Source organism: Alligator mississippiensis, chromosome 4, assembly GCF_030867095.1.
Source record: "Alligator mississippiensis isolate rAllMis1 chromosome 4, rAllMis1, whole genome shotgun sequence".
Classification (NCBI taxonomy): domain Eukaryota; kingdom Metazoa; phylum Chordata; order Crocodylia; family Alligatoridae; genus Alligator; species Alligator mississippiensis.
In genome coordinates, this window is record NC_081827.1 from 49,498,770 (window position 1) to 49,524,988 (window position 26,219).

The following is a 26,219-nucleotide window of genomic DNA, read 5'->3' on the forward strand; positions in this document are numbered from 1 at the left end:
GTATGGCAGGCAGCATCGTGGAGCATACACATGAACAGGGACAGTGTGCCTGCTGCTAGATCCTCTTACTACTCTCTGTTTGGTTAACCAATTCCCTGGGCCATTGCACTGAGTGAAGCCATCAGCCCATCCCTTTATTCCTCCTCTGAGGCAGAGAAAGGAGGGAAAATTATCTATTGTCCCTGTTTGTAGGGACCAGAGTTCTGACTGGACTGCACTGGCTTGACAGCAAGGCTGAGGGTGGGTTTGCCTTCTAGTCCACCCCTCCTCCATACCCTGACTGATTTCTGACTGAACAGATTAGATTGGAAAAGAAGGCAGCTCTTTAGCAATTTAATTCTCAAACCACTAGATGCTGCTTCCTCTTAAAGAAGTCCAAACAGTGCTGCCATTTCACCTTAGTTGTGAGGATCTTGTGTACAGCGAGTTCTAGTTATCTCCTGTCTGTTAAAATGCATTTTTTTTTATTCTTTTCAGCTTTCCAGAAAATAATATGGCACTTTGTTTCCATGCAATAGAAGCTTTAAAGACATATTGTAATGGAAGCCAAGATCCAATACCTTTAGTATGGGCTTAGAGCTTCTGTAATAGTCCTGCTTACAGAGATCTGGAACAGGGGTACTCCCCTTTTCATGATTCCTGTTGATTTGGCATCATTCTGCTTCCCCGCCCTTCTCTATGCAGCTAATTTATCTGGTGCAGAGGACACTGTACAGACACAGTTAACTGCACTGCTCTGCGCAGTACATCAGGGGAACACGTCCCTTGCTTCTCCCAAGCTAGGGTTATTTTTAAAACTTGTTATGGGAATTATTTGAATGCAGGCAACACTGAGGCCTTTTAAAGAGTTGCTTACAGAGCAGATTCCTTGTTCCCTTGTCTGATCATTTATGTCTCATGGTTGATTTGCTTGCCCCCCGTTTCCATTTTACTGTACAAATCTCACAGCAAAGAGGCAAGAAACACATGGAGGTTGAATTTGGAGAAACAAAAATATCTTAAAGTAGAGGTAGGCCTCAGCCATAATTCTCACTACAAACACTCTGAAGTGTTAATTCGTTTATTACTTGCCTTGGAACTTAGAGACCCAAAATGAGGCTGAGGCAGAATTGTGCTAGGTACTGGTCACAACTTTCTTGCTTTTCTTGAGACACACTGCCCTCAGCAACTAGTACACGAGACAGACAAATGGCAGGAAAGAAAACAAAAAAAGCAAAATGATTTGTCCAGAATGACATAGGAGGCCAGTGGCTAGCTCCAGAGTAAGGTCCTAGGTTTGGCTGCCACCCCAGGAACTTTTTGTCATGCTCACTGGGACTAGAAACAATCTCAAATTCCTCCCGCTGAGCTAAGCTTTCAAAGATATCCAAAGAAACTTAAACTTTGGTAAAATGCAGATCAGTATTGAATTTATTGAATTCAGATCTGAACTGAATTTTATACAAGAAACTAGGGCAGCATATGTGTTTGTGTTGTAGCTAGATAGAAAAATATTGCTCTCCAGAAGTGGCAAGTTTTGCAGACATCGTTGCTGTCAAAAACAGATGTGCAGGTTGTTGGTCAGGATGGGGATCTGAAGACTGAAAATATCTTACTTAGTCTGATACGTTTCTGTGTCTTGATATGACAACTGATTACATTATTTGTCATTTAATACAGGGCTCACCTGCTGTCTTCTTTGGTTCACAACTAGTGCATTTGTGGGGGGAAGGAATCCATGATGGTTTTGGAGAGAGGGACCAAAGTATTTTCTTTAAGGTCCTCTTATGTTCTAACCTTGTGGGCCATTGGCCGTAACAAACAACCATCCTCAATTATTGTGGAGGCAGGAAGGGATGCACTTTGTACATTTCAGTTTCTTTTAAGATAGTTATGAGTTTTTTCCATCCATGGTAACCTCTTTTCCCAGTAGGATTTTTCTTTCTCTATTAGTTATGTGCTGTTGAGACCCAGATTCCAGGCTGCCTGGGGGCTCTGACTCATCCTTAGAAGGTTTTGCTGCTTCTTCTAGTGCTGTTGCAGCTTGCAATGGGCAATAATGGATACTCCTCTCTGAACTCTTTCATTCCCCTTCCCACAGTTTCTCTTCCATGACTGAAAGGAAAACAAAATTCTCTTTCTTTAAAAATAATTACTGGTTTGCAAATTAAATTTGGCACTGTTATATAATGTTTGCAGGCTGATTTACTGCACACAGAAGTTTAACAACGTTTACTTCTCTGCAAATCCAGTAACATTTAAAGAGTTCCCTGAAAAAAGCTGCAGGGCTTGATGCAGCGGTATGGTGAGTCCCTGCTGTGCCGAGTACCTTGCAATTAGTGCAACCTGACTGACACTCAGTGGGCCTGTCTACACATGCACTTTAATGCACATTAGCCCATTTTAATGTGCATTTAAGTGTCACAAAAACTGTGCTTTCGCTAATATGCATTAAAATAGGCCAAGTGCCTTGTTCTGCTACTTCACAATGGAGGTACTAAAATTTAATGTGCATTGGCAAAAACACATTAATGAATGTGTAGATGTGCCCAGCATCATACTGGATTCAGACCAACAGGCATCAATTACCAACCTGCATTCAGAGGGGACCAAAGTGGAAATATATTTAAATTGGGGACAGAATAACAGAAAGTCTAGGGAAAGAACGGAAAACCTTTCTGAAAGTCTCTTCTTTTGTATCCACAGACCTGGAAAGGTAGACTTTATCTCCTGACCTACAGACAGGGTCTTCTAGCACAGCAGTTCTCAACCTTTTTTGTACCAGGACACATTTGTAAACATCGATGGCCAGTCCCGACCCACTGTCCCCCGCCCCAGGCCTGCAGTGTGTGGGGCAAGGGGTGAGTGTGTGGGGCGAGGGGGGTGCAGTGGCAAGCAGCCTGCAAGGGAGAAGCCACAGTTTCCCATGGTTTTGTCCTTTAAAGGAGAATCAATTATTAAAGTTTCTTCATGACCCTTTCATACATTCTTGCGACCCACGTTAGCGTCACGACCCACAGGTTGAGAAATGCTGATTTAGCACTATGTTGCTGGACCTTGCTGGGTCTGAACCACGCTAGCAATGCCTGGAGAGTGGCCGTCTGCCCAGCCGCTGACAAATTTGGACAACAGTGTCCACAGCCTTTGCATGTGCAATATAAAATCCCTCTGCAGAGGGAGGGATATCAAATCTCTCTGCTAACAGGGCGATCCGTTCTGCTACCTCTCTGATCCAGAGGGGCCCAGCACACACCCATGGACTCAGGCCTGCCAAACCCATCAGCCTTTGAGTTCCAGGTCTGAGCAGAGACCCATACACAGGGACAGCCGGTGGTTTGCTCTGCTCTGGCTCCCTGACCATTTCAGGACTGGAGCACAGGAACACAAAGCCAGAAGGCGGCCCTGCCCGCGGTCTGCATTTGGACGCCGGGTGGGGAGGAAGCTAGCTCACAGGCAAAGTGGCTCAGGGAGACAGCCCCGCACCTGATCTGTGTCCAACACAGGGCCCGGCCCGGCCCGGCCCGGCCCCGCAGCCCGGCGCGCCCCGCAGCGCCCGCTGCCCGTCGGGCGGCAGCTCCAGCACGAGGCTCGTCCCGCGGCGCCGCGCGGCAGGTGGGGAGGGAGGGGGAAGGACGCGGCCCCGCTTTACCTTCACCACGTCGTCGTTGAGGTGCTTGGGGTCGCGGTTGACCAGGTCGATCTCCTTGGTGTGCACGTCGTGCAGCTCCTTCTCGCTCAGCTCCTCGGCCATCGCCTTGTTGTGCGGCTTGTAGATGTTGCCTTGGTCGCGGGCGGGCGCGGGGTGCAGCAGCCCCTGGGCGGAGCGGAGCGGAGCGGAGCGGAGGCGGTGAGGGGCGCCGGGCTCGCCCTGCCTGCAGCCTGCGGCGCGCGGGGACCTGGCGCCCGCCGCCTCCAGGGCGGCTTTTAACCAAGCGCCGCGCCGACACCACACCCCTCGGGGCCAGGCGCGGCCGCCCGCCCGCCCGCCCGCCGCCAGGGGGCCCGGCCCCGGCCCCGGCCCCCCCACCCCCGGCCCGGGCAGCGCCGGCCGGCCGGGACGCGACCCCCCCCGCCCCGGTGCGAGCGCGGGTCTCCCGCCCCGACGAGCCCCGCTGCCCTGCAGACAGCCTCGCCCGCGCCTCATCCCGGGGGTGGGCGCGGGCAAGTGCGGGCGCAGGTGGCGGCAGCGCCTACCTCGGAGTCCACGTAGTGGCTGCCGGACATGCTGGCGGCGATGAGCGCGGGGCTGGGTTGGGCGCCCCGTCCGGCCCGGCGCGGGGACCGCGGCACACTGAGCGCCTCCCGCCGCTCGCTCGCACTTGCCTCCGCGGTTTCCGCCCGGCCCGGCCCCGAGGCGGCGGCCGGGGTGTTGCAGCGGGACGTTTCCCGCCCCCGGCGCGGCTGGAGCTGGGCTGGTCCCCGCCGACAGGCGCTGACACGCAGCCCCCGGCGCTTGGGGAAACTGGGAGTCCTCCAAAATGGGGCGATTACTGTCGCGATCGGCGCTTGTCCTGCCCTCCTCCCCCGGGCCCCGTCCGTGCCAGCGCTTGGCAGCGTGTCCGCTCTGGCATTAGCCACGGGGAGAGTCCGAGGGGGAAAAAACCTAGGCGACGTTTTCAATGGGAGGCTTTACCGATGGCCCCCGTCCACCCTTCTGCTGCGTGCATGTGGCAGGGTGGTTGTAAGCCCCCCTCGGAGGCTTGGGGTGTTGGCTACAGCCACCAGGGCCGGGGGCTTAGACTGGGCTGTGCCAACGCTCCTGCTGGGACCACAGCCTGAGGGTCTTGTCTCTCCGCTCAGGGTCTGAGCCATCCCCAGATTTGCGGTCAAGAAGCAATTTGACCCCCTGGTCAGATTGCTACAGACTGTGGCTGGCAGGCTGCCTTCTTCTGCACTGGGGGCATGGCCCTCTCTACCCCTGATCTCTTGAGTGCATACAGGTTTCCCTCGCTTTATGCTGTACATGCGGTCTTGGAAAACGGCGCATAACTCAAATTCACATAAAGGAAACCTACTTTACAATGTAACAACTAGGGATACATTTCAAGACCTTGACCGTACTGACCCCCAGACCCATTTTTACAAGACAGTTCTGGTACTCCCCAACAGCAGACACGAGCACAGGGCACTATCATAATGGGGATGGCAATGACAGAAACACGTGTCACGGACACCGAGTGAGGAGCACAGGTCGACACAGGAGACTATATTTTGGTGCACACCACTCCCACACTGCACTGCACAAAGCACCTGACTGCGGGCTTCCACTACACCAATTGCATAAAAGTGAATTTGCCATGCATATAATGAATTTTTGGTATAAAAAGGGTCATCGCATAAGAGTGAATTTGCACATACAGAACCCGCATAAAGTGAGGGAAACCTGTATTGACAACGTTTCATAGAGATGGGTTCAGGAGTGGGTTGTGCTAAACTGTCATTGTGGTAGATTCTCATCAGTATGTTTGTACGTTTTGGGCCATGTGTTTTATAGTCAGAGTCAGGGTTGGCTGTATTTAATCAACTTTGTGGTTGGTTTCCATCACTCCCCACTATTTGGCACTGGTGAGGCCACGTCTGGAGTCCTATGTCCAGGTGTAGGACCCCCACTACAGAAAGGATGTGAGCAAATTGGAGAGAGCCCAGCAGAGGGCAACAAAAAGGGTTAGAGGGCTGGGGCACATGGCTTATGAGCAGGGATTCTGGTTTTCCATGATAAAAAAATGCAAATTCTCTGATAAAAATCCCCAAACCTGTGGTTAAAATTAAATGCCCCCACAGCCCTGCTGGTGTCCCTCCCCCTCCATCCTCCCAGCCCTGCTTGTGCCTCTTGCCCCCTACCCACAGTGCCTGCCCCCCAGCTGCCAGGGCTATGGGGCCAGGGACCCAGGTCTGCAGCCCCCTGCCCCTAATGGAAGGCAGCAACTACTACAGCAGGAGCATGAGCCGGCTACCCCCCCTGCTGCCTGCCTGCTGCAGGCTCAGGCAGGGCCAGCTCCCAGTGGCAGCATGCACTCCTGGGGGGCAGGGGGGACCTGTGACCCCCAGATCTATGGGGTGGGGGGAGGGTGGGTGGGTGTGTGCTGTGGGCTCGTGCTGCCCTTCCCCAGGCCTTCTGGAGTGCAGCATGTGCAAACCAGCGCAGCAGCGCACAGGGGGGGATGCGCACGAAAGCTGCCTGCTGCTGCAAGCTCCGTGCTGCCCTGGCCACTCGTCCTTTGCAGGCGAGGGCAGCTGTGAGGGGCAGAACCCTGCACTGCCCCCATGCACACAGAGGAAGCATCGCCAGGGCAGCGCGGAGCTTGCAGTGGCAGGCAGCTTTCGTGTGTGGCCCTGCTGTGTCCTGCCACACCAGTCACACATGTTGCGCTCCAGAGGGTCTGGGGGAGGCAGCAGAGCGGGAAGTGCAGCATTTGTGACCCAGGGTTTGCAGCTGGCCGGGCACTCCAGCCAGGGGATGGTGGGTTTGCAGTCTCCCCGCTCCTGGCCGGAGTGCCTGGTCAGCTGCAAACCCCCCATTCCCAGCCAGAGAGTGCCCAAGTTGGCTGGGGGCTGAGGAAGTGTGGAAGGCTGCAAACCCTCCTCCCTCCCTCCCAGCCGGAGTGCCCAACTGGCTACCAACCTCCCCGCTTCCTCAGCCCCCAGCCAGCTTGGGCACTCCAGCTGGGAGTGGGGAGGCTGCAAACCCCCTCCTGGCCAGAGTGCCTGGCCAGCTGCAAACCTCCCCGCTCCCTCAGCCCCTAGCCAGCTTCCCCCTCCCCCCCTCCTCAGCCCTGCCCCACAACCCCCAAGCCCCACTTATCTCCAGCAAGAAAAGTGAGCCTGAAGCAGCCTCCGGTAAGTGCGAGTATCAGGCCTCACCCTTCCCCCCTCTTTTCCCCTCCTGGCAGGGTTGAGGGTTTCCTGCCTCTTTTGCAAACAGCTCTTGTAGGCTGGAACTCAGCCAGCCTGCAGAGCTCTTTGCAAAAGGGGGAAATCCAGAGGTTTCTCTTCTAAAAGGGAAAATCCACATTTTCTCTGATAAAAATGGGAAATCCATGGTTTTCTCTGTTTTTCTGTGGGAAACAGAAAACCCAGATCCCTGCTTATGAGGAGAGACTGAGGGAACTGGGCTTATTTAGCCTGGAAAGAAGGTGGCTGAGGGGGAATTTAATAACAGCTTTCAACTACCTAAAGGGGGGTTATAAAGAGGATGCAGCTAGATCGTTCTCAGCCATGGCAGATGACAAAGCAAGGAGAAATGCTCGCAAGTGGCAGCAAGGGAAGTTTAGGTTAAATATGAGGAAAAACTTTCTCACTAGGAGGGTAGTAAAGCACTGGAAGAGCCTACTCAGAGAGGTGGTGTAATCTCCATCCTTAGAGGTTTTTATGATCTAGGTAGACAAAGCCTTGGCTGGGATGATACAGTTGGGGACAGTCCTGTTTTGAGCAGAGGGTTGGACCTCCAGAGGTCCCTTCCAACCCTCACTTTCTATGATTCTATGAAGCAGGATGTTGGCTGCCATGATTCATCTGCTTTACCTGTGGCAGGTTAGGGTGTTAGGTCTGTGTTGTGTCAGGGTTGACAGTAGTTTTATGAAGAGTTTAGATTATGGATTATATAGGATGGTTTGGATAGGGATGATCTTGCCTCAGTCAGGGGATTGGACTACGTGACGTCTGGAGGTTCCTTCCAGCCCTACTTCTAAAAAATCATCTAAAATGCATGTGCTTGCACTACTGTACATTAGCACAGCCTACTGCACTTTTATTTAATACCTCATATTGGAGGTACTAAATTTAATGTGTGTTAGGAATGGCGCATTAATGCACACGTAGTGAAAGCAAGTGTACTGGTATTTGACACAGCTGGACACCAAAGAGAATAGAGGCAAACTTCATATAGTGCCTTTGGGCTATTAAAAAAAGGAAAAAAAACCCAACTCCTGAGGTTCATTCCCCAAAATGAAAGTTCAGGCATATACACAAATGTACATGGTAGAAAAGCAGTATGAACACATTATAGTAATAGTTACCAGTGATGATGTAGTAACTCAAAAAGGGATTCAAAAAGGGACTGGACAGATTGTTGGAGAAAAAGGGCATCAGTAGCTATTGTACTGAGCACTGGAGTTAGGGATACAGCCTCTGAAGCAGAACTTGCTAGAACTTACATGCTGGAGCCTGCAAGTGAGAGGCAAACAGTGGAAAAAACCCTGGTCATACCCAGTTCACTCTCTCTTTCAGCATCCACTTTGCCACTTGACACAATGGACCTGTGGAAAAGATGGACTTATAGTGTAACCCAGCAAATGGCAGTTCTTATGGTTTTAACTCTTTTCTCACCCTTCATTTTTTAAAATTGCTAATAAGCTTTTGGAACAAAGTATTTTAAGGCTGTTATTTTTCACAGTTCAAACCAGCTGTGCTCTAACATGTGAACTTCTTTTATTGGTTATTACCTTAAACCAGGAAAATATTAATTAGCTTAGTAATAGTACCAGGAAAATACTGCCCCCTCCCTATCCAATATATCCATGAGCTTCATTAAGAAATATGTTTGTATAAATGTAGAACCCTTGAAACTAGAAATTTAGCTTTGCTGAGATTTTTCGACCAGCTTGAAGAACAGCTGTTTTTTTTCGGTTAGGGATGTTTAAATCTGTCAGTTTCACAAATAGCGTTATTCAAGTATTATTGCATGCCTTAAGGGTGATTTAGCAGTAAGTTAAGCATATATTTGTTAACTGCAAAGCTAAGTAGTCTCAGATTTTTTTAATTCTGCACAGCTTTAATCCCATTCCTTAGAAGTCTCTAAGTCAAGAAAGATTATAACATCACTGCAATTCAAAGAATATTCAAAGTTGGCAGAATGTATAAACTCTGCAAGATGAGTTCCAGATCAAGGGATTTACAAACTGAAAGGAACCATGTTGTCTCATGAAGCTAGGAGTGACCAGAGGAAACTGCATAAATGCTAACAACTTTGTTGAGTTGTATCTATCTCTGTACAGATAAGAATGGTGAAAGTAATCTCTACCTCCACCAATGTCACTTTGTTCATAAGAGCCAAGCAACCAAAGCAACTTAAATGTAGTATCCATAGACACAACATGCTTAAGCAAGAGCTCTGCAATCGGCATGATTTATTTTGCGATTATATGGCTGGGATGATCTAGTTGGGGATGGTCCTGCTGTGAGCAGGGGGATGGAATAGATAATTTCCTGAGGTCCCTTCCAAGCCTAACTTCTATCATTCTATATGGCCCATTGTGGTGTGAAAAAAAAAATCTAAAGACATAATAAAACATGACAGGAACCTACTCAGGTCTGAAGGCTAAATGTAGAATTAAAGAGAGTGCTTGCAGATCAAGCAAGCGTGTTCATATTAAGGTGAAGGGTTTGGGGCACATGACTAGATTACCAGATACAAAGAATGATTCCTCAGTCCTCCTCAGGGCTACTCAAAACTCTCTAAACAGCAGTCTAAGAGACTGGATTGTAACAGTTTCACAAGTGTATCTGTTCATTGGGAATCATTCTTCTATGGACATATGGGTAATTTATGGGGGTCACCAGGCCTATTCCTGCTATATTCTAGTGCATGGGGTTGGTAACCTTTTGTTGCCATCTGCTTTTGCTTGCAATCCAGAACTCTGTCACGGGCTGCAGATCTCTACTCCCCAGAATCCCCAAGCTAACTGCACACATCCTTTCTACTGGTTCAAGTTGCCAGCAATGATACTGAGGATTAAATATGGCAGTGCCATAGGAAGAGAGAAGAGACAGCTGGGCGGTCTAGAGATGCTGCAGAAGGAATAGATGGGATGAGGCAGGCAGTTGGATCCTCTTGCCTGTACATGTGCTGCAGGGATGCTCCAATGCACTGTAATTATAATGCATCAGAGCAGACTTGATTAATCAAGTGTCCTGGAGCGTGGTAACTACCATGCTTCAGCCAGCCTCCGTATCTTGTGTATTAGTGTCCCCGTGCTTCAAAATGGCAGCAGGGGTGTTTGAGCTAAAGCTTGTTGAACGAACTTCAGTTTAAGTGCCGCCACTGCTATTTTGAAGCGTGGGGACACTAATACATGAAACGCTGTGGCGCTTTAATTAGAGGGGCTCTGAGAGCTGCTCTTATTAAAGCACCCCCACCCCCACACACCTCCAGAGCACATGTAAAAGTCCCCTAGTTTGGGACCCTAGTTTCTGAAGAAGGAATAAATGGAACAAAGCAGGTGGGAGGACTGGGGATATCCACACTGCTACCTGAGCTACAGTGTGCTGCTGACCCCCCAAGCTGCTGCAGGCAGAATTCAATCTTGAGGGCTATAGGTTGGTGATCCCTGAAAGTGTGATTGGGATCAGAATCAGCCCCTGGAGATTCACTTTTTTAAAATTAATTTTTAACAAGAACTGGCCAGATTCCTCCCAAATAGTAACTACCAATAACTAAACATATACAGTACTAACAAATTTGATGAACAAGAAAAGGTACATAATATAGCTTTATAGTTTAGAGTTTAGTCAAACTAATCATATACTTAAAGTACCTTAGCGCCCAATAACTCTTCTACTTTGCTTTTATCATCTCTGATGCTCTGCTCAAATTGGTATGTGGTATCAAGCAGCATGATTTGTTCACTATATATGCCATGTTTTATTCATCCTGTTTCAGATTTTAAGGCCAGAAGAGATTGTGGGTATCATGTAGTCTAATTTGTATAACAGACCATAGAATAATTTTTTTGCATCAAATCCCATAACTTTTGAAGGAAGTCAAGTATTAGAAAGGCATTCAGTTTTGCTTGAAAGTCATTCAGTGATGACTTCATGACTTCATTTGTTCCATCACTGATTACCTTATGTGCTCCTTGTTTTCAGTTTGCCTACCTCCAGTTGCCACCTCCAATTGCCAGTCACTGGAGCATGGAAAAAGTTCCTCATATTCCCCTTGATTTTAGTAGGAAGAAGATAAGTTGTCTAGAGTGAATCTGTATTTCTTGCCTATTTGTATCCAAGAAACTACTCCTTGAGCATGTATGCACCAGAAACATGTTGTGCAAGGTAACTGCATCCTCACAGGTTGTACAGCTGTAACCATGCCATCTCTTGAACTAGAAGTAACTTTTGGAATGTGTTTTGGACTGCAGGATGGCTAATTAGCACTGCAGTGTCAGTTACCTTGTGTACAGTCTTACATGAACACTGCTTCGAGTTCAGGGGGGAGTTTCTATAGTGCCAAACTGTGTGATTTGGGCCATTGGCATAAGAGAATTGGTGAACATGACCAGTATTTCTCTAAGAACAATACAATAGTAAAAGAAATCCTCATAGCTGCTTCTGGAGATTTATTTAAGTAAAAAGATCTTAGGAGGGAAGATGTCTTTGTGTTAAAACATTTGTAGCATAATCATGTTCATTTTATTCAACCAAAGACCAGAAGGAGTCTTGCCATTTCTGGGTCCAAAATCAATAAATATGAAATAACTTATAGGATGAGATTTAGTTACAACACTGAGGTTGTGTACTGCACTATATACTCCAATGTCTTTTATCATCTCAAGTTGAGTATATTCACTTTGGCTATTTGGAGTAAATTCTAACTTTTATATGCTCAAGCTATTAATGCATGATTTTGGTAGAAAGTGTCCAGTGTTTGACCTTGCTGTATTTGTTTTTCTCAAAAACTGTTCATTTTTCCAACAATGTATTTTTTTAAGAAAGCAAAGTTCATTTAACTTTACAGCAACAGTTTATCTCTGCAGGTGGGAAAAAGATCACACCCAGTAAAAATAATGGTGTTACCATTTTTTGGCTTCTGCTAGATGTGAGTGTGTGGTCCAGTGCCCCAAAGCTGAAGGGGTGTCCAAACTTCTCAGCTGTCTCAAAAAAAAAAAAAGTGGATGCACCTAAGTGTTCTTATGTGGGTGGGAGAGAGATCTTATTTAGTCATAAGTTAACGTTTCTTTTGGGATATTTTTCAAACACACAATTATTCTAATGAGTCAGGGTGGGGAAAGATAAGAGTCAAGTATAAAGATCATTATAAAGGCCAACAAAACATTTTCTGAAAAGTCAGATTAAAAGGACAGTGTTAAATATTGTGAATAGACAATTTAAAAGGAAAGATTGGACATTAAAGGAAAGATTAAAAAATAAAGTCAAATCTTGTTATGGTTTATTTTGAAGCATCTTCTAAATGGAAATCATGGCACTAAGAGTACTTTCCACAATAAACCTACATAGTTCATAAAGATAAGTGTCTACCTAAAGGTCTGTCTGTCTCTAGTTACCATAACATCTGAGTATCTCACAATTTTGCTCCTCTATAATTGTCCTATGACAGAGGGAAATACTATTCTTCTTCTTTTACTAATGGAAAAAGAGGCACAGAAAAAACACTGCAGAAACTTCTTAGCAGTTATAAATTGTCATAAATCTTTTGAAGTCAACAAGGTTGAAGCTCTGACCGCTCCCTTATTTGTCTCGTTTCCCATCTGTAAACTGCAACTATGACTATTTTAAACAGCAGAGGAATGGCACCTTCAAGACTTAACTAAGAAAGGAAGTTTATGATAGAGCAAGGGCTTGAACAGAGGTCTCCTGAATACTCGGCTTGTTCTCTGAATACAGTTACCAACCTTGAGTAGTTCCATGGAAATCAAATTATTTCAAATATCAGTCTGTGCATTTGACAACAGATTTTTGTACAAGGCATAAAGAAAAAGCAGCAGACATAGTAACTCCTCCTAAAGAGATGGTTTTGAAAGTAGTGGAAGGTGTGTGTATTCTGGGGCAGTGGATGGTTTGGGAGAGTTAAAAGATATTTGTAGCTGGAATATGCTTGAAGCCTTTTTATGTAAATTTTAGAACGGTAATATTTTTTCAGCTAAGCCATCAATTTTACTCTTTCTTTTCCTCAAAGTCATTATTTTGTTCATCCTCCTCACAGCTTTTCAAATTCTAAGTTCATAGTTGTAAAAATTGCTGAATTGATACTCATACAGCAATAATTATTTTTTCCATAACTTAAGCTCTATGCAGACTTCCATGCATATAACTTTAAGATTGACACCACTCAAGCACTGCCACAATGAGCATGAATTATCATACAGACAGATCTCAAGGTAGAAACACAGTTCCATTTTTACTTCCATTGTTGTCCAACAGAAGCCAATGAAAATTATAACACCATGTGTGATCTATGTAAGATGTATATAAAAACTGCCAGTCTTTCTGTTCTTTTGAGAATATGTAACTTAAAAAATTTAGCAGATATAAATAGTTTATACCACAAAAATCTAATACTCTTCTTAAGCCAATGGAGGCAACCTTTTATAACAAAGTATACCTGTTCCAGAGAACAGGATATGTTAAGTTTTAAAAGTGGTTCTAAAGCTAACATGCAGAGACAGATGCTCTGATTCTGTAAATGCACAAAACTCTACTGAAGTCCACCGGAGCTGTGTTCATTTACATCATTTTCTTTTTCCTAGTTTATTAGTAAAAAGTTGTATATGTATTCTGAATCTATGTTCACTTTAAACATTTAATTTTTATTCTTTTTTAAAACATGCCACGTGAATAACCATAACAGCAAGACTGAGTAAAGGTGGCCAACAAAATTGAAAAGGCTAGATTGTATTACATACCTCGTGTGTGATAAGAAATCTGTGACACTGCTTCAGTGAAGAACATAATACATCATATTATAGACACTTAACAGTTGTAACCAGATAATCTATATTTATATAAATCAGCAGCACGTACCCATCACAAAGTGAAAATAATGTTCATATACCTTTGTATACATGTCATTCTGGTTTACAGAGCTGTATTAGGTACATAGGGGAAATGTTCCTTTATAGTTAAGGTTTAAAGTTATAAACCAGCTAAAAAAGTGAATTAAACAAGTGGATAGAATTGGACAAGCAGATCAACCACACCCCTTGACATATGTAAGAGCATCTATCTAATCAAAATCCTGGGATAAAAAAAAAATGCTTTAAATATCACAATGTTGCTGATAATACAAAAGATAGGCAGGGCTGCATTTACCACAGCCCATTTTTAACAGAAAATAAACAATTCTCATAAATACTTACTTCCAACACTTCTGCATACCTCTCTTGACGCAAAACATTTATGTGCCCTACTTTACACTCAAATATGAAAAAATATATTTTCTTGGTACACTTGAATTGCACAACAGTAGTTTCGAAGATCTATACAACCTCATCAGTGAACTTTCTAGTTTCATTTTCTGCACTGTCCCACATATTCTACATAATTTTGCAAGAATACAAGTATTATAGAAATTATGCATCAAGGAAAATCAATAAAGTGACATTTACATAAGTACAAAATATACAGCAACAGTAAAGTCTCATTAAATACAAATATATAGATTAGTTGATTGTCCCAAGCTATTAAACTAACACCTTATTTTAAGGGGTAAACTTCTGCGAAACTTCTCTCATGTGGCAGATTGAACAACAACAAGAAGGTAAATTATTAATTCCCATGTGCTTCAATAGAATAGGGTTCCTTTTCCTCACAGTGCTGCAAGCAGAGTTCCTGCTGATGAGTACCGTGCATTCCTCTCTCCGTACACAATTCTGAACAGTATGAGTGACACCCATGGTAGTGTCATGCCACTGAAGTCATTGTGAAACCCTAGATGGGGGGTTGTGTCACATCACTACTAAATTACCATATGTTCTTGCATATAATCTGCACCTTGCCCCCCAAACCAGCTGGTAGAAATTGGGGTGAACATATATGTGAGGTATAAGGTTCTTCGGGGTTCAGAAATTTGGTAGTGAGGAAGCAGTGGTAGTGTTAATTTCCATGGCTCCCCTGTCACCACATTTCTGGACCTGTGGAGAGTACCTCAACTGGGTGATGTGGACTTGCGCACTACCTCTATCCAGCATAGAAGCACACCAGCTCTGGGTCTGGCGTGCAGGGTCAGGCCCGTTCACTGGGTTGGTTCAGTCCCCATTTGGTGGTGGGGGTGGCAGCAGGCTCAAGAACAGGCGTGGCTCCTTTGTAGCTGCTACGCAGATACTTAAAGGTAAGAATTTTTTCCTTTCATGACACTTTTTCAGAAACAGGATATATGTTATATTCCAGGGCAGGGCGTATGCAAGAAAATACAGCAACTAGTATTTGCAGTATGAATAAAGTCAGAGAAGTTTAATGTGCTATTATTAGGGAGTTTACATATACTTCTGCAAGAATTCTCCTGAAATCTGACAATCTTTGTACCATTGAAATAAAGTGTTGCCAACATAGCCCACATATTTTTTGTTGTTAAAACAGACAAGAAAATTATCTAGTTTATCTTAAATTGATCCCTTGAAAAGTAAATAATTTTCAGAAAAATACTGTGTCCCCATTTTAAACCAGCCATTTTAATCCTAAAAGTTTTGGAATGAACAGTAATTGCTTTTATGTTACATTAGCAAAGAGGTATAATACCATTTAAGATTACAGCAGTATTGTGTTCCTGATGTTTATTCTTGGTCCAGGCGTATATTGACTGCAGCAAAACAACGGCCCATGCTCTGGCATAATGGTGCAATAAGAACATCTGTCATGCTCTTCCATACAGTCTGCACTGAAGGTAAGACCATGAGACAGGTCTTTACAAAAGGTATCACAATCCTAGAAAGAAGAAAATGGAAGATTAAACAACTGTATACAATCCAAATTTATCAAAGGGTTTTTAAAGATAGTTTAAAACCACAGAAAACTGAAAGCTTAGCTGTGTTGGGAAGCATTTTATGCCACGCACTGTGGCCCTTATAGGTAAGCTCCATCTCAATAAAGCAGGTATTCTTTATAATGTCAATGTAAATAACAAAAAGAACCAAAAACACCAAATGTAAAAATTAATAAAGTCACAGTCTGTAAAATTCTGTATTATACCTAATGGAAGTCTTACTGATTTGCTAAATTATGTCAAGTAGCTATAGTCTCCTTGACAGGGATGTCAAACTCTATTCTAATTGCATTAGCTTTTAAAACATAAGGGTTCAGTTCTGCTCCCTTTTAATTGCCAAACTCTCACAGATTCCAAAAGAAGCAGTAAGAAAGAAACAAAACTGTTCCTACCAAGTCTAATGATACAGCTATGTAAATACTATATATTTTCAGGCAGTCCCAGTCTGAACACAAAGATGGAACAGAAATGATTACATTTAAAAACTTAAAAAGGGATGTCCCCAGATTCAAACAACTATGTCGAAGTGAGTTTTGCAGTGTTTCTTTGCTTGGTTTCTGAGCCATTATTGAATCTCTGCTAAAACAGCATGTATAGTTCACACCCTAAACAACTGTGAATGCTGCAATATGCATGTAATGCAAGACTGCATGCTTGACTGCAGTGGGTGACTACCATGACTGTGTAGTATCACAGTGTACTAGATATATAAACTCTAGAGCACAGGTTGGCAATGTTTTTGGGCAGGGTGCCAAAAACATCCGTAACCTCAGCTTGTAAAGATGTTGGCATGCCAAGGTCAGACTGGCTGCAAGGGGCTCGATCCTTGTTGTGGCAGCACAGCCCTGGCTCCTTCCCCACCATCTGCCCCAAGGTGTGCATGCCAAGCAAAACGCCTTTGTGTGCCACACTCTGGCACTTGTGCCGGAGGTTGCCTACCCCTGCTCTAGAGCATATATTACCGTGACTGATTTGGGGTTTTAACTGGAAAATACTGATAGAAACACACATTTAAAAAATCAGTTTCTCTCTAAAAAACACTAACAAAACCCAGAAACATTTGCTCATTTTGTGTTGACTCCATTCCTTTCCCAGCACAGTTTGTTTACACTGCTCTCTCCTTCATAGCCAGCGCAAATGCACTTGAGGTAAGTGGCTGCAAATGCTTGCATTTCTTTGGACGCTTCATTGATATGGAAGATTTTGAAAAACTGGAGAAGCAATTAAAAAAAAAAAAAGCAACATACCCTCAAAACCCTGACAGGCAAAATCCTCAGAATAACATGTCTATGATTATCAGGATTTCATTGCAGAAGGCAACAAATACAAGAAAATGCTAAGGCGCAAGTACCGCAGAGCTACAATATGTGATATGTCAGAACAAAATTGCTAGGTAATGCTAAACATACCTTCAAGTTACTTTTTTATTAAATATTATAGCTGCTTTTCATACTAAATGTGTGTTGTAAAAGCAGTGTAGGGTTAGTGCCAGGAAGATGCATTACATGTTAAGCCAAGGATTCAAGAACAATGATGCAAAGTTCAAATGGTACTGCAAGTCTTTTAATATAATAAAAACGTAATAAATAAAAAAAAATTATAAAAAATTAGGTAATTCTTATTTAGACAAGAATTTTGGAAAGAGTGCTGGAAGAAAAATATATCTTCCAACAAACAAAAGATTTCAAAACCTCCAACTTTGGGATATCTACATATAACCAAAAAAACCCTGCCTAAAATAAAGCCTGAAAAATAAAATTAACAAGTACTTACAAACAGACGCCCTACATGTTATATTCAGTAGACCGGTTGTTAGATAAATTTGTTTAATTGCCCAAGAACTGAGGTTATGGTCCTATAGCCATCCTTACACAGGGTTTTATCAGAGAAAAGCAGTTTAACATTTAAGGCTGGGGCTCTACAGAGGTGTACTGGAGAATCTCACATGTATTCCACCAGTTCTCTCCTTGACTAGATCCACCTATTTTGTGGGACACTGCAGGGCCTGCTAAATCAAAGCTGGAGGGTGTACAGGCACTGCAGTTCCCCCAAGGACAGGCTTCCCCTCACTGAGAGCCAACAGTCTTAGTTTCAAGTTGTGGATCAAGCCCATAGGGTTTTAATGGAGTGAAAGACTTAATTGCACGTGACATTAAAGAATCATAACAGATTCAGTAAGCTTCAAGCAATATAGAAGTATTACTGACAAACCTACCCCACAGAAAACCATATTGATTCTGTAGATTTTACTTAGAGGAGACTCTTGTTAAGTCAGTGGGAGTTTTGTCTGAAAAGGCTTTGTAGGTTGTGACAGGCTGCATGGTGCTAAAATATGTTGTGGCATTTTTTGCAATAACCTAGCATTGTTCCAAGAATATATATGATTTTGCATGCCCTGCATTCTCCTCTCCTTACAGCTCACTTGAGTAAGTGCCTACCAATGTGAGCAAAGCTGGCATATTATAGGCCAAGTTCTATTAAATTGTGTAGCCTCTGAAAAGACAGTCTATTGGGCACTGCTGCCCACTCCATCACTAGGCTGAAGTTAGTGGAGGGTGTCTGGCATCTATGCCCTATGCTGTATTAGAACAGTAGTTACACACATCTGCTCATAACATACTCCAATTAGATCCTCCTTCCTTTACTCGGGACTTTGAGGCATACCACAACATTTTCTGGGTGCCCTGATGACAGTTCTTACTCTCTGGGTGACCGTAATTTTCCTTCTTACTTCAGCTCTCAGAGAAGGGAAGGAATCCAGGCACTGTGCCATAATATGCTAAGCTTTAATGTTAATATTTAATCTTAGTATAAACTAATCTTAGAGCAAGTTTGAGTAGACAAGAATCCATACAGCTGCTGAACTCCATTTCAACCTTCTTTCATCTCCTTCCCTATGGTCTCTAAGTCTCCTTCAAAGCTACTTCCCCAGTATCTTTGTTTATAAATTTTACTCTATGCTAATTCTTAAGGGATCTCACGTCAGGAGTTCGGTGCCGCTCAGAGAGAGCAGAGAACATTCAATTTCCATTGACTTCACTGATAAATATGACTGCTCTGAACACACAGCCTGCCATCTCTTCATTCAGATCTGTCCCTGTAAACTGCTCCTCTCACAAAATCTTTCAACGTGAAATTGTTAATCAAGGTTTCAAATATCTGAACCATTCTGTGGTTGGATTATTCCATTTTTTTATCATTACTACTTACTGTAGTAATGCCCACGGACTCCTATCAAATCCACTCTATAGAAGGAAGTATATTTTAGGATTATTTAACTCTTAAATCATCAACTCTTGGGAGCATGAATTGTCACTATTTGGGGGGGAGAGGGTTAGCATTATGGAAACCTTGAATAAAATTGGTGCTAAGGTAACAGAAGCAACCTTCTTCATAGCCCACTGCAAGTCAAAAAGTCAGTCACTGGGTCTAGAGTTATAGAATCATAAGGTCGGGTGGGCCATTTACAGCCAGGCACCCAACGCCCTGCACAGATGCCATTTCTAAACCATTCTATGTACGCAATTTTTTTTGACTGCAATATCTATCTCTTGGGGTATTCATGAAAATACTCAAAATGAGCATTACTATATTTATGAGAGTGTCCCTTGATGTATAACATAATAAGTGAGCCAACAAAGTAGAACCAAAACTATGGTCCCTACAAGCACCTTGGTAGCATTCAGAAGTATAGCAAGGAAAACCATCCAATCTGCTTCCACCTCGGCAGCCAAGAACCAGGTAGCAGAGATGAGAGGAGAGACACCTTTTATAGTAGGGCAGCATCACAACATAAAGTCAGGACTCCGTACCACGATGATTTTATGGCTCTCTCTAATCTGATTTTGTCGGTGAGGATGCAAGGTTGAGTGCCACAGCTATAAACTGTGTTAATGGAATTGTGAAGAGCAAGGGGATAGACATGTTGTATACCTGCCCAATTCCTTACAGCTAAATCACAGGCTGTGCACCTTAGTAAGCGGTGGATGGAAATCCACCTGCCACCCTAAACAAAGGCAGAAGCTCGAAGTTGTCTACGTCCTGGGACATTCACTTTGACACACAGGAGTTAGCCATTTTCAGAGCTGTGCTCTGGATGCTACAATAGCATGGGAGGTTCTGCAAAAGGAGTTGTGAATCTTCAGCTTTTGCGTAGGATCTCAGTGTACAAACAACAAAAATTTGTTTAGACAAGACTAGTTAGAGGCTGTAAGACACATGGCTTAAAGTCAATGCTGCTGCATATATTCAAGTCAGCATATTCAACAAAAAAGTTCAGAATTTTGTGTGTATTCACTGGAATGCCAGCAATGTTTTGCTGTGTCACTGCTATGCAACCAGCTACTTCAACAGATACAGTTTAAGGGCACTTTTGAAAGTTTACTCAGATACTTGCATGGAACCAGGAATAGCTGGCCTGAAACATTTCCCAAAATTTAGTCTGGATAGGGAAAGAAATACCAAGAGCAGAAAAACAATTCAAGAGCAAAAACCTTGTTCTAACAAGTTTGTGCTCAGGTCACTAAACTGTTGGCTGGCACTGGCACAGTGTCTGCTTGTCACCAGATAGTGTAACTATGGAGACCAATTTAATGCAGGCAATAAGAGAGGCTCCAGATTAAGTTACTTTTTTCTAGGAAAAAATGAAGTTGAAATGCATACTATTGCTTTTTTCTTATTTTTCTTTCTGTTCCTTATGATCAAATGTTGTATGAAATGCTGCTCATTTCTTTAGAATTCTTTTAATTACTGGTGTCAGATAGTAATTGCCAGTGAAGTTAGGGGGAGTTCTAGGTGCAGCAGGAACACCATGTGAGGTCTGCATTAATTTTTTCTATGGTACTGTAGTTGTTACAGTATGCATGCATGTGCTTTATAAAAAGCATTCAGGACTTGGGGTAGAGATGATGTCTTTTATTAGACCAACTAGATTTTTGGAAAAATAATTCTTTAATTGCAAGCTTTTGGGCACAAACATCCTTCTTCAGGCATAGGAGAAAAGATCATAAAAGTTCTTCTGGGTAGAAACAAAAGTTCATATTTCATAGGAGAGTTGAAGGTGTAGTAAAATCTCCTGTTATCATTTTCATGTATATGCTTCCACTTGATAGTAGCTCTGGAGTCCTGAAAGCCACATCCTGAGCAGTTCAGTTGTATTCAAATCCAGACTTCCAAGAACATTTGTGGACAGTGAGAACCACATGTAAACTAACACATGCTCAAGTTACATTAACTTTGGGCTCGAGTTCCTGCAGGAAGAATGGATTTCTCTGGCCTTGGTTCTCAACAATGGATGGGCCAAGGCTACAGACACAGCCACAAAGGTCAGTGTTTTTTCACATCATCCCAGGAACAAAGGAAGATCAGAATGTAGAACCCCATTATATTGCTAATATTTTTGGCAGGGAAAATCATGAGATTAAAGCAAGATATTAATACCCATATTTTAGATTGAATGCCTAGGGTTAAACATCATGAACTCACAGATTCTGGTAAAGTTAATGGGAACTAATTAGAAAATTACAATTTGATTTTGTAACAGACCTTCAGAGGTCTGATTTAGTAAAATGAATGTACAGACTTCCAGCCAACGGAATCTAGAGAAAAGGCCCTTCTGTGGCACAGAAACCTAGAACAGTGTTCATGAACTGAAACTCAGTATGGTAGACTACAGCATCTTCAGATATTCTGTATATGAAAATGCTTAAACGTCAACTGCCCAAAGTTGCAAATAGCTTGTGATGCAGCTGCTTGAACCTGAATTACCATGGCACTTTTGAAAACGTATATTTGCAAACAGCAGAATATGGTTAAAAATAAAAAACATTCCATCCAACCATCCATTTCACTGCCTCTAACCATCCTTCACCACTGCACACTGAGTTAGGGGGTTCATGAAATATTATTCCAACTGCAGGCTGTCCAACTTCAGAGCAGCTGGGGACTGCATGTTGCATTAATAGTGGACCCTGGGCCGCGTACCATGCAGGCTGCATACTGGAGGGGCCACATGTGAAGCCCTCTTGCCACACGAGCAATACAAATTCCCTGGTGCTGCCACCATCACTGTACTGCGAGCCCCACCCACTGCTGCCATTATAAGGGGGAGCTCCCCTCCCCTCCCTCCCTGCTCAAGCCTGTGCCCTCCATGCTGTAGGCAGCCAGATTACTGGTCCCCCTCCTCCCATGTTGCACTGCCCTGCCCTAGAGACTCAGCAGTAGGGGCAATAGCAGGAGTGGCAGCCTGAAGGGAGCCTGCAGGTCACACTTCAACCCTTTGTGGGCCGGATACAGCCAGCTGGACAGTCCTGTTCTACCTAATCTGTATCCTCTGCCATTCCACAGTTATTAAAAGCACACCTAAAAATGACATGCAAAGAAAAATCTTGCTTTGTAGGTACAGTCCCGGGCACCTGGTCAGTCATCTCATTCATTTTACCTACCTTGAAGGCCAGCTGGAATCTCAAGCCTTCCTTTTTTCTATTTCATTTTTTCTTCAGTTCCATCCAACCAGCTGCCTTTTGTTTCTCAAGCTTCACTTCACTGTTGCCACAAATGTAACTTAAATCATGAGCTGAATGAATTATGAGTTTCTACAGCTACTGGGTCTGTCTGTCAATCTGGCACAAGGCCTCCTAAACTCAGTGGGGTTTCCCTTGCTGGGCAGTGCCTGTGGGTACACTGCATTCTGTTGCACAAAGCCATGACCATGCAGCACAGTCAAATGTGGCAGTGACAGTTTTCATGTTAATAGCAATGAATCCCAGTTATTTTGTCAGCTTTGCTGTCATGGAAAAGGAGGAGGGTATGACAGGGGTATCAAGTAGATGAGAAAATTTGAGATGGGAAGGAAGGAATCATGATCCTCTTGCCAAGCTGGCATAGTACTTCTGCCAAGCCCTTGCTAAACTAAGTAACTGCTATTAGTTCTATCTCAGTCCCATCTAGAACTCCCAGGCAAGTTAGGGGTGGAAGGCACTGCATAAACACAAAGCAAGAGACAGTCCCTGCCCCCAGGAGCTTACAGTCTGAACAGACAACAGCTAAGAGAAGTGTTTCAGAGGGGAACCAAGAGTCACAGAAACGTAGAGAAGTAGGGCTTGAAGGGACTGTAAGAGGTCACCTAGTCCAGCGGTTCTCAACCTTTTCTGTACCGGGACCCATCTGTAAACATCAATGGCCAGTCCCGACCCACTGCCCCTCACTCCCCACCTGCTGCTCCCTGCCCCCAGGCCCAAGCCCCCATTGTGTGGGGCAGGGGGAGCCAAGCAGCTCTTTGCAAGGCTGAAGCTCTGCCAGCCTGCAAATGAGAAGCCAGAGTTTCCCACGTTTTTTTCCTGTAAAGGAGAATCCATTTTTAAAGTTTGTTCACGACCCTTTCATATATTCTTATGACCCACTTTTGGGTTGCGACCCATGGGTTGAGAAGTGCTGGTCTAGTCCAACCCCCTATCCAAACCATCCTATGCAAACCATCATCTCTGTGTAAGACTAGTCAGCCCTGACAGCACAAACATTTTTTATTTTTAAAGAAATTTTTTGTTCTCCAAGCCAAATCAAGTCCACATCCATGAGTCAGTCCAGAAGCATAAGTGGCCCTGCAACTGGCAAACATCCTCCACCCTGACCTGGCGCTTCAGATATTTCCAATGTCTTTTGGTGGACATCCTACGTGTAGGCCCAAGCCCAGAGGCTTGGGGTTCGGATGCCCCCAAGTTTTGCCTGCCCTCAGCCATATGGCCACAGGAGCAAGCTAAGGAGGAGCCTCCCATTTCCATATGGTGGGCTTTAAGCCCCAACACCTCAGTGGGTACTAAACCATGCCAGAAAAACAGTTATTCTCCAGGCTCTTAAGGAAAACTGCCTTCACAGACCCAGATACATGGTGTTTCCTGACACAGCACAGACGTTAAGCTGCCGCAGGTAAAGCAGAGGGACCAGGGCAGCGTGATGTTTCCATCTTTTTATATATAACCTCTGCACACAGTTAAAGTGGCCTAAGTTTGCTAGGCCCCCTGAGGACAACTGCTGACAAACCTAACCCCCAACTTCTCCAGGCAGGGGGCTCTCCTTTCCTCCATCTCTCAAAGGCTGCAGGCCATCTACTCACCAGATGTGCAGGCAGCTAAGCAGGGCGAAGACAACGCCTGCCACCAGAGCCAGCGGGATGGCCAGGAGCAGGGTCAGCAGCTTGTAGACCAGGTACTTGCTGATCTCGAAGAGCGCGTGGCTGCAGATCCACACTCTGTCACACGAGTGGGCGGACGCCGGCTCGGCGATCACGTCCTGGAAGCCCAGCTGCAAGGGCAGACACCACAGCCCTGAGCCCGCCTCTGCAGACCGCGGGGGGCGCCCGGCCCGGCTGCAGCCCCCGGCCCCGCTCCGCCCCGCTCCCCCGGGCATCGGCAGCGGCGGCGCGGGCTCACCTGGAGGTGGGCGTTGAGCCCGTGCGGGTCCCGGTCCAGGCTCTTCTTGGTGTCGGCCGGGTCGGGGTCGCTGCCGCGGCTGAGCCTGTCCTCGTCCATGAAGATCTTGATGTCCGCCTTCTCCTTCTCCAGCCCCATGCTGCTGCTGCCGCGCCGCGCCGCGCCGCGCCGCGCCGGCTCCCCCCGCGCCCAGTGCTGCTAGGCGGCCGCGCTGCCCCGAGCGCCGCGCCGCCCCGCCCCGCCCCGCCCCGAGCGCCGCCGCCGCCGCCGCCGCCCTGGCGCGGGCCCGGCCGGGGCAGGACGCGGCTCGGCCGCAGCCTTGCACGGGACCCGCACCTCCGGCCCGCCGGCCCAGCCCCTCAGACACGGCCCAGCGCTTCCTGCCCGCTCGCCGTTTGGCTGCGGAGAAGCGCTGGAGCCATTCACCTGTGACCAAGAGCACGGGCGCACCGAGGGTTTGGAGAAGAGGGTGCAGACGGCGAGAGGCATACCTGGCAGCCCCCGTGAACTTTTAGTATCGGGCTTTGCCAGAGATCATGACAATAATAATAGGACAACGGGGGAAAACATTGCCATTTTGGGGCCCCCTTTCTGTCCGGGTCCAGGGCAGCCACCCGGTTCCGCCGTGCCTGCGTTGGGGTCTGGGGGCATCATCCCATGTACCACAACTCATGTTTTCCTCCAGTTCACAAAGAAACTAGAAGCTTTAGTAATAAGCAAGAGGCCTAGGGCTGGACTATTGAGTTTAAGGTCGAAGACATAGGCGACGCATAGGGAGGGCACGGTTGGGGCACGTGCCCCCCTGACAGGGCTGATACCGTCAGTGGCGCCTGTGGGAGCTCGCCAGCTCCAGCCCTGCCACCAACATGGACAGCAGCATCTGCGGGTGCCCCCTCAGACTTGGGAGGCACCAATCAGCCATGGTCAAAGACAAACACAAATGGGACATCATGACCATGAGTTAAAAGCCTTCTGCAGGCCTGGGAAATAGGAGCTTGGTGACCAGGAGCAGCTAAGCAGCAGCAGAATGGCAGAACAAAGGCTAGCTTCGCTGATGGATCTATAAGATCAGTAAAAAGAACACCCAAGGAATGACACATTTCAAAGGGATCAGGTAGATAGAGGATGATGAGCTGTGAAGTCAAGTGTCTGCCTCAGCACTGCCTGACGAGAAATGTTGCTGTCACAGCCAGGGTGCTGATTTTCAACTTGGGTGGAGCAGGAATCAAGCATGAATGACACGTGCCCTGGGTGGCCAGGGGGCCACAGTGACTGCCCACAAGCAGCGGTGGGGGCATGGCGGCAGGGAGCTCCTGCAAGCGGCCACAGAGGTGTGAGCGGTGGGGTGGGGGTGGCGAACACCGACTGGCAGTCAGCAACTGGCAACCACCTGCAGATGACACCAGCAGTGTTGGCAGCGAGGGGGGGGGTGGCAAAAGGCAACCAATGGAGTCAAAAGAGTGCAAGTGCACCCCCCTCCCTCCATCCGCCCCTGAGAAAGACCAAAGGATTTTGACACTAAGATTCCTCTTTGAAATACTCCCCTGGTTAATCTTGTGAATCATGTTTGCATACCTAACAACTCCATGGCACCCTTGAAAGGATCTCAAGGCACTCCAGGGTGCTGTAACACCCTTGTTGAGAATCACTGCCTTAGAGTAAAGGAAAGGCACTACTACACACATAAAACATACCCTCATGTGTAATCAATTGTTTGTCCCAGGCTGCTGAGTTGTCACTTGGCTAATACGGACGCTGTTAAGTGATCTTTGAGCCCCGTTCCCTGTCTTAAGATCAGCTCCACAATACATAGAGGCCAGAGGCTGCACACTCCTATTCTTCATTGTTGTTGGCTCCCTGGGACTAATCATGTGGTACATAGATTGAGGACTGCTGCTATGGACAAGTGTTGGACTATGGACTGTTCCCATGAGTAGGGCTTACATTTTTATTACTAATAACAGATACAGAAAAATAAGGCTCAGGTGATCATGTATGATGTTAGGGTAGTACCAAGATCATGTGCTAGAGAATTAAAAAAAACCCAGTTTTCCCATAATCCATCCATATTGTGCAGTTTAACTTCATGGATCTGTCACAGAATA

The 26,219-nt window shown here is 45.5% G+C and overlaps 2 protein-coding genes across 5 annotated transcripts in view; both read right to left on the reverse strand.

Annotated features, from left to right (window-relative positions):
• The window catches only part of CAV1 (caveolin 1), a 38,980-nt gene extending 34,583 nt beyond the window's left edge, over window positions 1–4,397 (reverse strand). Inside the window, exons 1-3 of one of the 4 annotated variants that reach the window (XM_059725951.1) lie at window positions 4,174–4,387; window positions 3,629–3,793; window positions 1,072–1,168 (exon numbers count right to left, since the gene is read on the reverse strand). In XM_059725951.1, coding sequence (XP_059581934.1) covers window positions 1,115–1,168; window positions 3,629–3,793; window positions 4,174–4,203 — 249 coding nt within the window. In that variant the 5' untranslated portion in view covers window positions 4,204–4,387 and the 3' untranslated portion in view covers window positions 1,072–1,114. Of the gene's footprint in view, window positions 1–1,071; window positions 1,169–3,628; window positions 3,794–4,173 lie in introns of all 4 variants that reach the window. The other 3 variants (XM_006265774.4, XM_059725952.1, XM_059725950.1) reach the window with 3 other exon arrangements.
• A 9,099-nt stretch (window positions 4,398–13,496) lies between these two features.
• On the reverse strand, window positions 13,497–24,324 carry CAV2 (caveolin 2). The gene is made up of 3 exons (XM_006265775.4): window positions 24,115–24,324; window positions 23,799–23,986; window positions 13,497–15,630 (listed from the first exon to the last, which is right to left on the reverse strand). The coding sequence occupies exons 1-3, from the start codon at window positions 24,250–24,252 to the stop codon at window positions 15,480–15,482; spliced, it is 477 nt and encodes a 158-aa protein (XP_006265837.1). The 5' UTR covers window positions 24,253–24,324; the 3' UTR covers window positions 13,497–15,479.
• Window positions 24,325–26,219: the final 1,895 nt, after the last annotated feature.